A 12,210-nucleotide genomic window follows, 5' to 3' on the forward strand; every position below is an offset into this window, starting at 1 on the left:
TAATTCCACCCAACCCACTGGCCTATCAGTATGCGTTAATTTAATGTTTTCCATATTTTTCTACTGTTCTACGTTGCTTGTTGTTATCACTTTATTATTGTTAAACCAAGTTATCTGTATTGTTTCTGTTTTATGTGAACCACCCTGAGCCTTCAGGGAGGGTGGTATATAAATATAATTACATACATACATGCATGCATGCATGCATGTGGAGAGGTAGCAAGAAAATGCAAAACCTGCTGATATATCAGAGTGATTCTAATTTCTTCAGAAGTCATTGTCTGCATTACCAAAAGTTTTCTGGAGTTGCTAAATTCTATCTTAAAATGTTTTTCTCCTAACTGGTTGGGTCTCCTCCAACCAGATGGTAGATGAGATGGCCAGGATATCTTCTCTGCTGCTATGAGGTGTTGGCCTCTCTTGTGAGTTTTTTTTGGGGGGGACAGTATTCAGCCTGGAGACCCAGGAGGGTTGCCAGCGTTGGGATGTCCAGACAAAAGCATAGAGATAAGTCAGAGTCAGCAAGTAAATAATTGTGGACAGCAGAATCCAAGGTTCTGGATCCTAGTTCCTTTGTTTACTTCATCACCTTATTGGGCTTTGGGTTCTGACTCATTCTCAGGGGCAGACAATGACCCATCTGACATCCCTCTGGGACAATCTAGGTCACTGGAACAAAGAGTTCTTCTATCCTGGCAGCCTGTAGGTCAGCAGCCTTCATAATTCATGTCCAAATCTTATTTAAGCATATGGGAACAACATCATTCACTATTTTTAAAGGAACAGGACCCTTCAGGGGAATGTTTGGGAGGATCGTGCTGCTAGGAATCCATTGTGTTCACCATACCATGAGGTTGAGGGAAAAGCCTCAGTATCCAGCTCTGAGAATGCCTCTGACTGGTCTCTGGATGTTGCTGCAGGGTGTGGGCAATCTGATCCTGGTATCTCCCAGTGAGGATTTTTGCCTTTACGATGAACAAATCTTACAGATGAGGTCACAAGGTTATATCTGGCAGTGTGGAAGATTCAGCCTTAGGGTGCTCTTTTTCCCAAGGGGTATTGAAAATTCCTTTGCCAGCTCAAAAGCCATTGACTAGATATTCCTGTTTTGGAAAAGGATCCACTTTGAGGACTGGGTTTCTGATAAAGTGAATGCCTATTAACCTGTTCTTTGCTATTAATATTAGACTATATTAGACATTCAAGTCAAGTGGTGTCTTCAGTGAAAATGCATGTGACAGCCATTTCTGCTTTTCATGAGGGAACTATTGTTTTTGAACAATTATGTGGCTTCTATACCACCTCCTTGTGATTACTCACCTTGCAGCAGTGAACAACAGATTTGGTAGAAGACCAATAGAAGACCAAAATATAAAAACATGCTTCTTAAAGGGATTGTTGAGCCTTTCTCCTCCTACCCCTCACAGTGTCTCACAGTGGTCTTTATCCCTAGTTTCAGCTAGCGTGACGTAACCTCATTTTGAGCTTTTAGCTTCCTGTTCCTTAGCTCTACTTTCTAGGAAGGTGGAGTTTTTAGTAGCCATTACCTCAGCCAGGTGGTTTGGTGAACTAACAGCTCTTAGAGTGGACTGGCCTTTTCTTAAAAATATTCTTAGGGTAGGTTTTTATACCCTAGTTTAGATTTCCTTTACTAAGGTGGCGCCTAAGTTTCATTTAGGACAGGAAATTGTTTCCCCATTTTCTTCCCCACCTATAGTTCTCAAGCAGAGAACATGCTTCACACTCTAGACCCTCCTAATGCTGTGACCCTCATGTTGTGGTGACCCCTAACCATAAAATTATGTAAGTGTTCTTTCACAGAAATTAAACCGAAACTGACCAATGGCGTGAAAATCTATTGTTCATGATTGTACATAAATTTGATTTTTCCGAGGCTTCTCAGTTCAATTCTGTCCCACCATGTCAATCTTGCTCTTTTCCGCTGCTCCAGACAGATGAACGCTGTATCTCGATCTACTTCGCAAGGCTATTTTGTGGATGCCAGACCCCCCCCTCCCCGGCCATGCTGCTTGCCCTGCCCCAACCCCCGTGAAAGGTTCGTTAGACACCCAACGGGGTCCTGACCCCCAGGTTGAGAATCACTGCTCTAGATGTTAGGAGGGCACTTCTATATTATCTTTAAAGAATCAAACATTTTTGCAAAGAGACAGCATTGTTTATTTGTTATTGGGGTCCTAAGAAAGAAAAGGCAGCAACTGCCTAGTTCATAGCCAGATGCGTAGTGACTGCAATTCACTTTTGCTAGAGGGTGGCAGGACTATTGAATCTTCTTGCTGTGAAGGCCCACTCAACTTGAGCACACGGTTAATCAGCCTTGTTCCACCGGTGGGTTCCACGCCTCAACATTTGGAAGGCTGTCATCTGGTCAGCAGAGGACACATTTGTGAGACATATACTCTTGACCTGCAGACAAAGAAAGGAAGCAGATGTTGGGAAGGCAGTGCTGCAGGCTCTGTTCTGATGAGTGAGAGGCACATCCCAGTTCCTTAGGTGAGCAGTTTGCTAGTGGTTCCCATGTGGAGCTGCACAGGAAGACGGGAGATGAAAACAGACTTGCACTTACCTGTACTTGTTTTTCATTGATGTTTTCTGTACAGACACATGTTGCCTCCCCTCTGCCCTGCTGTGAGCTCTCATTAGCTCTATATGCCCTAAAATCATTATTTAATTAATCTAGAATGATTAAATGCTGCATATATTGTTGTAATATGTTTTGGCAGAAAAAAACTCTTTATGTACCAGCTTAGAAAGGGCAGGACACCTCAATTTAGAGATTTTAAGCTAGAAAAAAAATTCCATGGCTGGCCTGTGCAAGCACAATCCCAATGTGTGTCTGCACAGAAGACATTGATGAACAGCAGTTACAGGTAACGGCAACCCTGTTTTCTGACATAGTTTCTAAAACTGGTGTTCCAATGAGGGTAACTGTTCCACATTTTCCACACTGCAAACAAGACAAATTAATTCTGTTTCTCTGCAGTCTCCCTGTCTTCCTTCAGCAATCTTTCAATTCTTTGTCACCCAAAGGCCCCACTGCCTCCATGGCTGTTGTTCTTTTGCCAAGTATTCCTTCTGGATGAATTCCAGTCTGGAGTTGCACACTGACAGAAACACAGAGTCACATCTTTTCTTTCACCTCCCACAAACCTTGATCTTAAACAGGACAAAACTTACATCCAGTCTGAATGACAGTCACTTTTTCTTTATGTTATGAGTCATTTTTCAGGAATCAGAACAATTATTTTGATCTTCTATTGGTTACACCGCTTTAACAGAATTTTACCATTTCACCACTAAATGTCAGTAACTGTAACACTACATTTCTGTTTCTATTTCTCTCTCCATTCCACAATACATCTTCTTGAAATTCTTAAGTTAACATTTTGTTGTTGCTCATTAGCTTTAATGAACTATGAATATAAAAGAGAATATTCAAAAAGTTTCCCCCTTTGACTACAAGCTTAAATCTGGCACATTTTCCCTATGTGACAAACAGTGTTAACATTACAAAACCTACCACCACAGGACCCATTCTTCTTAATACATTATTAATTACTTGTCCGTTTTTAAATTTTTACAAAAATTACTACCTTGAAAATGAACTCAGGTTAGCAAAGTCACATTAGCAACAATCCATTGTAGTTGTTTAGCAGTTACCTAGAAAAAGGTATTAGATAGGCTTAATATCACACATATTTTTAGATGGATGTCTGATTTGATTTACATGCATATGTAAAAAGGTAACATGACCAACATTAGTTTAATCTACTTATCAGGAAGCCAGAATTAGATGCTAGACTATAAGAGATGTTCTCACATTGTCTGTGGGTTTAGAAATTGTAACCAGCATCTTCAGTTGGTTCCAGGAATAAAAATGGAGTCAATTAAGAGGGAATGTGGGGATCTTTGGGTCGTAATTAAAGACTGATGATTACAACAATGACTTACCATGATCAGTTATTTGACTGGTAGATAAGCAAAGATATAAACTTGACTACCAAATGTAGATTAGTTCGATCTATCATATTTCCAATAGCTGCTTATGGTTATGACAGTTGGACAATAAACAGTGGACAAGAGAAGAATCAATTCGTTTTAACTCTGATGTTGTAGAAGGCTTCTGCGGGTTCCATGGATGGCAAAAGTCACGAACAAGGAAATACTACCACGCATAATCATGAAACTCTGGCTCACTTACTTTGGCCATATCATGCGATCAGACTCATTGGAGAAAGCAATGATGCTAGGATTGGTCAGTGGAAAAAGGAAACCAGGCTGACAAATAACACAGTGGTTAGATACAATTAAAATGGACACTGGCCAGAACATTGCACGGCTCAAGGAAGTGGTGCGGGATCGGAAATTGCGGTGGCAGTTGTGCCATAGGATTGCCAAGAGTTGGACTCAACTGAATTACTATTATCATCATCAGATGGTGTTCTGCAGTTCAAGATCTAGCCAAGTTCTTGGGAACTGGAAATGTATATTCATAGGATTCCTGCTGTTTCAAGCAACACAGTCTTCTGGAGGTAAGCTGGAGTTATTTGCTCACCAGGTATTTCTTGAGACTGAACCAAGGATTCGAATAACATCTGGCACAATGATAACTGCTACAGGCCAGCCAGGTGCCTCTGAGGAGGAAATAGAAGAGTTGGACCCCTGCCTAAGCATCTTGGTTGAGAAGCAGAACCAGTATGAGAAGCATCAGGAAGCAAGAATGCTTTCCAGGCTCATGCAGGTTGCTTATCCTGGCATGAGAAGAAAGAAATTATACAGAAGTCAGAGTGTCAGTCATCATCAGTTTTCCTGAACCAACAGAGTGCAGGAGAGTGCTTGACAACTCTAGAGATATGAAGGAGTGTCTGTCTGATAACCCAGCAGCAATCAGTGTTAATTCCTGGAGCAGAGCCCTTGCAGGGCCAGGAATGACAAGCTGTTAGGGAAGTAAAGGACTTCCATCTAGAGGACAATGAGCTCAGCAGAAAGAAGCAACACCTGGGTTTTGGTGGATAGATCAGTTAGTGAGACAGATAAAAGGAACATGCTGAGCAAGACTTAGGGAATTTCCACACATGTAGCATTACGCTAGCTGAGTGGTGTAATGCTACATATAATCACACCTCCTAGCCACTCCTCACCTTTCCTGCTGTCTCGTTCCTATCTGCCGCCATTTCATGCTTCTCCCCCTCCACATGTGCTGCTAGAAATGGCGGAAGAAAGCAACAGGATTTATACGCAACTCTCTTCCACCTGTCAATCATGCCAGGCAGCCAATCCCCTTTCTCCATGCTTTGAAGAGCCAGCGATGCCCACTATTTTATTTAATCAGTAGTTATCTGCTGAAATGCCTATGCATCTAATCGTGCTTCTTTATTGCCACCGCTTATGGAATCACGAGTCTTGCTTCTTTTAAAAATAAATCTAATTCCTGATTGGGGGGAAGTTCAGAGGGACATGCTTTGTGCTACAACTTCAGGGATTTTTTTTTTATCCTTTGCCTTTATGATTGAATACCTATTCGTTACTCCAGGCAGTTCACTTGGGGGGGCACCCTTTTGCTGCTGCTTCCTCCCCCCACATGTGCACACGCACACACATGCTACCCAGTGAGGGCTTGCTGCTGCTACCTCCCCTCCCCTGCATGCACACGTACACACATATGCATTTGTGCATACACTCCACAGAGTTCCCTTGCTGCGGGTGGCAGGGGCACCTGCCTGGGGGCTTTTCTTGCTGACTGGCTGTATCTTGGCGTAGGTTTGCAGCTCCTCACCCTGCTTCCCCCCAGGAAAAATTTTTCTGCCATCGCCTGCACACTTGTCCAACCTTTTCCTTACTCCAAGATGTCAGCCATTTTTAAAACGATGTTCCCATCCCCGGAAGATGGATGGGATGAGGGATGCAGATGCCTTTCACGCATTTGAGCCTCCATACCTTTCTTTGGCTGGTGGGCTGCTGGGTGCTCTCCATTAGGTAGAGCTACAAATCTTGGTAAATCCAGTTTTTGTGATTCACCAACTAGTGCTTTCAAATGGAGGATGTAGCCAGCCAGTTACTGCCCAGATGCTGCATGTTGGTAACATCACGTGGAGGGGCCGGACTATAACGATTACTAATGGTAAGCGTTACACTATGTTTAAAGGTTCAGAAATGCTCTTAGTGTGGAAGCAACTTTGTGTAGAACATACCTGGGTGGCCTGCCTCCCTTTGCTTTTATTCACAGCTATAGTCTCAAACCTGGCACCGGTTCCTGGCCTTGGACCCTATTTTTCTCTGATCCCTAGACAGAACCTTTGGGCTCCTTTTCTTGGGACTGGTTTGTAGACCTTGCTAACAATAACAACAACAGCAATGTTATTTGTATCCTACCTTTCCAAATGCTTGTGGTGGGTAACAACATTAAAACATATACAAATATTAAGCATTTTAAAACATTTCCAAATTTCTCTCACTGATACCCCCAACTAGAATTTCTTGTCTCTTGCCTCATTGATTGTCATTGTACTTGTGTATCCCAGAAACCCCAGGTTGGGTGTTAGGTTCCAGGTGTTTCTGTTTGTAATCAGAAGTCCCAAAGAATCTTTGGTTCATCATTCTCCATGATCTTGTCTGGCTGATGGTAACCCATACTTCTTGCAAAAATTCTAATGCAACATAGCTGCAACTCTATTTTGATTATCTTTATAGTCAGTTTGAGCAATTTTACTGCTGGTACTGACCATGAAACCAACTGCTTTATCCCTTGTCTTACAAAATTGATATTTGCTGTATGAATGGTCTGAATCTTTGCTTTCATGCTATTTGTTCCAAGTGCTTGCTCTTGTTCAGCTAGAATAAATCTTTCCATTTCTCCAAGTGCCCACTTTGGACCCAATGCCAGATATTTCACTATCAACTTTATTCCCTCTGTCTTTCAAATATTGTTCATGTAAGTGCTTTTCCTTCCTGCTGTCAAAGTGTTTTGATTATATCTATTTTTGTAATTTTCTTTGGTTTCTGTAACCTTAAACAAGTCTGCCTTGTACTCTTCAACTAGAAGGTGTTCAGTGTACTTCTAGGGTGTAATGCATGATGCATTGTCATTATCTTGTGAGTTTTGTAATCTATTGTTTCTAATTCTGCTTGTTTCCAATTGATAATACCAGCTGTGTATCAGAACTGGGACTGCCCATGTGTGTCTGTGTATCAGAACTGGGAGTGCCAGTTTTGTTCACAATATTTTGAAAGCTCTTTGGTAATACTCCTTGGTTATATTTTTCTTGCCATGAGATTGCTTGATGTTGTTAGCTGCCAAAATTTCAAGATAGTTGTAGTTTTCTTCAAAGCCCAGAGTTTTGATGTCGTTTGGCAATTTTATTTCTTCTTGCCCAATGATATTTTCTCTATTTAGTGCTAATGCTGTACATTTGTCAAGAAGGCTAGTTGATTTCACAAATCCAGCATAAAAGAAAAAAATGGATGTGTGACTTTTCAATAAAGAAATTTTTCTCAAAGCTTTTTGATTTCTCTTATTGTGCAAATGTATAAAGGTAAAGGTATCCCCTGTGCAAGCACTGGGTCATGTCTGACTCTTGGGGTGACACCCTCTAGCGTTTTCATGGCAGACTCAATATGGGGTGGTTTGCCAGTGCCTTCCCCAGTCATTACCATTTACTCCCCAGCAAGCTGGGTACTCATTTTACCGACCTCGGAAGGATGGAAGGCTGAGTCAACCTTGAGCCAGCTGCTGGGATTGAACTCCCAGCCTCATGGGCAGAACTTTCAGTCAACATTTCTGTATAAACCACTCTGCGCCACAAGAGGCTCTTGTGCAAATGTATAATGACCATTATATCCCATATTTGGGTATGCAAAAGCTTGAAAATATCTCATAAACAGGAATACAAAATATATATATATTTGCCAACATGGGTTCTGGCCCATTTCATTGGCACATTTTCAAATTAATATTTCCCTCAGTGGCAACAAAACTATATACACTGTTGAATTATTTCTCATCAACACATCTTCAGTTACCTTATCTGTACACAGCCCGTGGCGCCACAGGCGCCACGGACTGAATAAAAGAGTAAGGGGTACTGGGGAGGAGTTAGGGCGGGACCGGTCCGGGATAAAAACTCGGAAGGGCCAAGTGGCCAATTGAGAGGCGCGCGTAGCGCGCCTCCCTATTGGCCACTTGGCCCGCCCTGGACTGGCCGCCCACACCCGCCATTTCCCCACTTGCCGCTGAGCTGGACGCATCTCCAGCAGGACCAGCGCCTCCTCCTGTCGCCAGCGGCCCGCATACGGCCGCCAGCAGCCCGCCTTGCCGCCCTCCAAACCGGCTTCTCGCCCGCTGCCCACCCGCCACCGCTTTCTCAGCCCACCGCACAAGCCGGGAATCGGCCCCTAAAGCCGCCGCCGCCGCCGCCGCACGAGGCCCGGGAGACGCCCACCAGCATACGTCCCTTGCCCAGGCCGGGAATCGGCCCCTAAAGCCGCCGCCGCCGCCACCGCACCAGGCCCGGAAGACGCCCAGCAGACTCACTCCCTTGCCCAGGCCGCGAATCGGCCCCTAAAGCCGCCGCAACCGCCGGAGGCCCGCCGCATGAGGCCCGGGAGACGCCCACCAGGATCGCTCCCTTACCCAGCCACGGAACCGCCCACAACAGCCGCCGCTGCCGCCGCACGAGGCCCGGGAGACGCCCAGCAGCCTCACTCCCTTCGCCAAGCCGCCAATCGCCCCCAAAAGCTGCAGCCGCCGCCGGAGGCCCGGGAGACGCCCGGCAGCCGCGGGGACAAGCCGACTACTCTTCGCCCATCTGGAGCTGTACCACCTCGACGCCAGCTGCCCGGTAAGTGAGCTGGGGCCAGCAGCGCTCTGCGCGGCTGCGAGGCAGTCCCTGCGGCGAGAGGCCCATTCCCCGAGGGAGATCCCGGCCCCACCAGAAGCCTCCTTTCCGCTGCCCCCTTTTCTCTCCAGCTTCTGCCGGGGACGGGCTCTCCCCCCCAGCCCAACTAGCGCCCATTTTATTTAAAATTAAAATGGGCTTAAAATCTAGTCTCATATAAATGGCCAGTTCTCTAGTGTAGAGGCCGCCACTCTTAACCACTTCACCATGCTGGCTCTTGGAAATGGCTGATGGCCATCAGTCACAAGAGTCTCATTGAATGTTTGCTAGAGATCAAGGATTATATGGATATACCAAAATAAAGTAATGATTTTATGTATTGATTTTTTACTTGTGGCTGGGGGCAGGATTCCCATGGTAATGTTTCACATTTAGTAAGTATTTTAACTGCCTCCTCTCCTTTCTCCTCCCTCCCTTTTTATAGCCCAACCTCCAAACTTGGTTCTTGTGGCAAACTGCATCCTCTTCTTCTGTTCCCTTCCTTAGCCAATCCTTGTTCTTTACAACTATGCCCTTAAGCCATGTGGGTCCAGAGAGCCATTGCTTCCCCCTCAAGGCTTGCTCACTATATCCACACCTTCTGAACTTCCTTGGGGCAGACTGCCTGCTTGTACCCTTTTGCTCTTGGTCCCACTCTACTCCACCCAAGTGACCCTCAGTACTGGGTCCAAGATGTGTTCTGTCTTCAGAGTCATTTCCAGTGTTCATATAATATTCAAACTGCGTTGTCATCTTTTAATCAACATAGTTTTTGTTTGGATACTGAGAAGTGAAATTGTGCGTATGAAACAGATATATGAAACTGAGGTCTAGTACACTTGTACTATTACATGTGTTCTGTAGCCTTACAGTCAGTGTTTGGCTGTGGACTGAATTTAGTTTTTCATGCTGAGGTTGAATTCAGTTCAATACTTGGTTTAGGTCCTGGAATATTTGTGACTTTTATTGAGAGATGCCATATTTCTTGAGTTTTTTCGTTATATACAAAGTCTAGTTCAATACATCTGTTTCCATTCTCCAAATATTCCCACATGACCAGGGAATATTTATTTATTAATTACATTTATATACCACCCTGCCTCAGGGCAGTGAACCAGAAGGAGTACATAATGGTTTCTATATTCCTACTGAGTTCTACAGGGCTAAGCAAATGAGTTACATGTAAACAGGAACAGAGTTTATTTAAGGCATAAAAGGACAGAAATTGTAAGGAGTGAATCCAGGGTACTAACTTTACCTGTCCACCTTTTCTTCTAATAAATCTGAAATGTCACCCTGGAGATCCTTGGACCCATGTCAGTGACTGGAACCTCAAGTTGTACTGGTAGTTGACGGATTCCTTTCAAAGTGGTTATGTAACCTCAATTTCAAACTAAGATCTCTGTGAAGGTGCCTGTGTTGATCTATAGTAGAATAGCTAGATTTGAGTCCAGTACCAACAAGAAGAGGTATAAGCTTTTGAGAGTCAAAACTCTCAGAAAAGAGAATATCTGACAGAGGGAGCTTTAACTCTTTGAATCATACACCCGGCAAACCTTTTTGGTTTATACGGTGCTACTGGTCTTGGACTCTAGTCCATCTTTGGTCCATAGCTTCATCTTGTGCAGCTTTAGCATGGGTTGTTTTGAACATACCAGTGCTGTATAAACCACACTTTTGTTGCAATTTACTGAGTGAATATATGAGTGTGAGTGTATACAATTAATGCATGATAAAAGCTGAAGGCGGGAAGTCATATGATGTATTGACAGTCCATATAATGATATGAAATAAAATGCTGATTACTGCTGTCATCAATTTAGAATTCTCATGATTGGCACTATTTATTAATTTACTACATTGCCCCAGCCCTGTCCCAGGGCTTAGAACGTTTTGCCTTTAAGAAGAATTCAAGTGGAAAGCACAACAAGTTTTTAGTCCAATGGCACCTTTAATACCAATAGAGATCTATTCAAGATGTAAGCTTTCATGTGCATGCACATTCCTTCTCCTCTGTTTTTGGTGATAAATACCATAAAAATTGATGGGCCATTCTTTGTTCACAAAGAAGCATTATATTACAAGGCAAGACAATGAAGTCTAGCATATCTGTCCCTCCTCCAAATGGGTGTTTTTTGTTCACAGCAACTGCAGAAATCTACCCATTCTTAGATCTTTCCTGTAACTACACTGGGGATGACCGATCTTGTTATTATCAACATTTTGTTTACAACATACAGGAAAAAAGTAGAGATCTTCTTGGATTGTCTTGCAGTTGCTCATGATTTTGAGGTTCAGTAAAATTAGGTAGACCTTTGACCTCAGAGGCAGGGAGCTGGTAGAGAGATGTGTGGGTTTTATTGAGTGAATGCAATGGTGCATATTATTTGGAACAAGGGTGAGATGAAAAACTGCCTTGGCCCTCCTTGACCTGTTTTGAAGACACAACAAATCTATTTCTTAGAACCTAGCTTCCAACTAACAACTTTACCCACATACCACCATCTGTATTTTTGCTTTGGTCACCAGCCCATATAATAACTGTTTAGCTCATTAATCTTTGTTTGGGCTTACATGTAATGACTTAAAAATATTTTTCTGTGCTAGAGACCAAAATTTTATCTTATTCCAAGAACGATGTAAAGTTTTCACCATTATGTCTAGCACTGTCATGAACTCTGGCAGGCTCTGATGAACAAAACGTAAAAAACAGATGATTAGCAGCAATGCCTCTTTGTTGGAATTATCAGCTGACGTGCTGTTTATTAAGTCACACAGACTATTGATTCAATATTTTGTAAATTTAGTTTCTCTGGGTTCAAGCTAGGGTATGGTATATAGGCTGGCATTAATTCCAGAAGTGAGAAATGACATCACATCGTAGAAACAATGTCTCCTATTTTTAAAAGCCTTTGATTTTTACTTTGAAAGTAGTAGACACTTGCTGATACAATTTTCATACGGATGCCTCATGTTACTTTGCTAAATGTACATTCTTAGTATAGTCCCTATGAAGAATTCAGAGTCATTTTGATAAACAAAGTAACATTTTGATAAACAAAGGGATAATGAATGATCCCTCTTTATAATTACATTTGTATCATACATTTATAATCAGTTACTGGTTGAAGCAAGAGTATAAATTATCAGGAAAAAACAAAAGTATCCCATTATTAGATGCTCCTTTATAATTGTTCCCCCATTTCCCAGTGCAACTAATTCTAGATTAGTTTGTATTTGACAGCATTTTTATTGTAAACCTGAAATATATTGCACATTTTAACTTATATTTTACTCCAGTGATGTGAGATTGGAGATT

General features: G+C 42.8%; 1 protein-coding gene across 4 annotated transcripts in view; it reads right to left on the minus strand.

Moving 5' to 3' along the window:
* Positions 1–2,154: 2,154 nt before the first annotated feature.
* The window catches only part of ORC5 (origin recognition complex subunit 5), a 101,065-nt gene continuing 91,009 nt past the window's right edge, over positions 2,155–12,210 (minus strand). For 2 of the 4 annotated variants that reach the window (XR_013231094.1, XM_077338106.1), the window contains one exon: positions 2,155–2,424. Coding sequence is in view for 1 of the 4 variants with exons in the window: in XM_077338106.1 (XP_077194221.1) it covers positions 2,326–2,424 (99 nt within the window). In the remaining 3 variants the exon portion in view is untranslated. Of the gene's footprint in view, positions 2,425–3,611; positions 3,679–12,210 lie in introns of all 4 variants that reach the window. The other 2 variants (XR_013231095.1, XR_013231096.1) reach the window with 2 other exon arrangements.

The sequence above is a fragment of the Paroedura picta genome, chromosome 5 (genome assembly GCF_049243985.1).
Source record: "Paroedura picta isolate Pp20150507F chromosome 5, Ppicta_v3.0, whole genome shotgun sequence".
Taxonomy (NCBI): Eukaryota; Metazoa; Chordata; class Lepidosauria; order Squamata; family Gekkonidae; genus Paroedura; species Paroedura picta.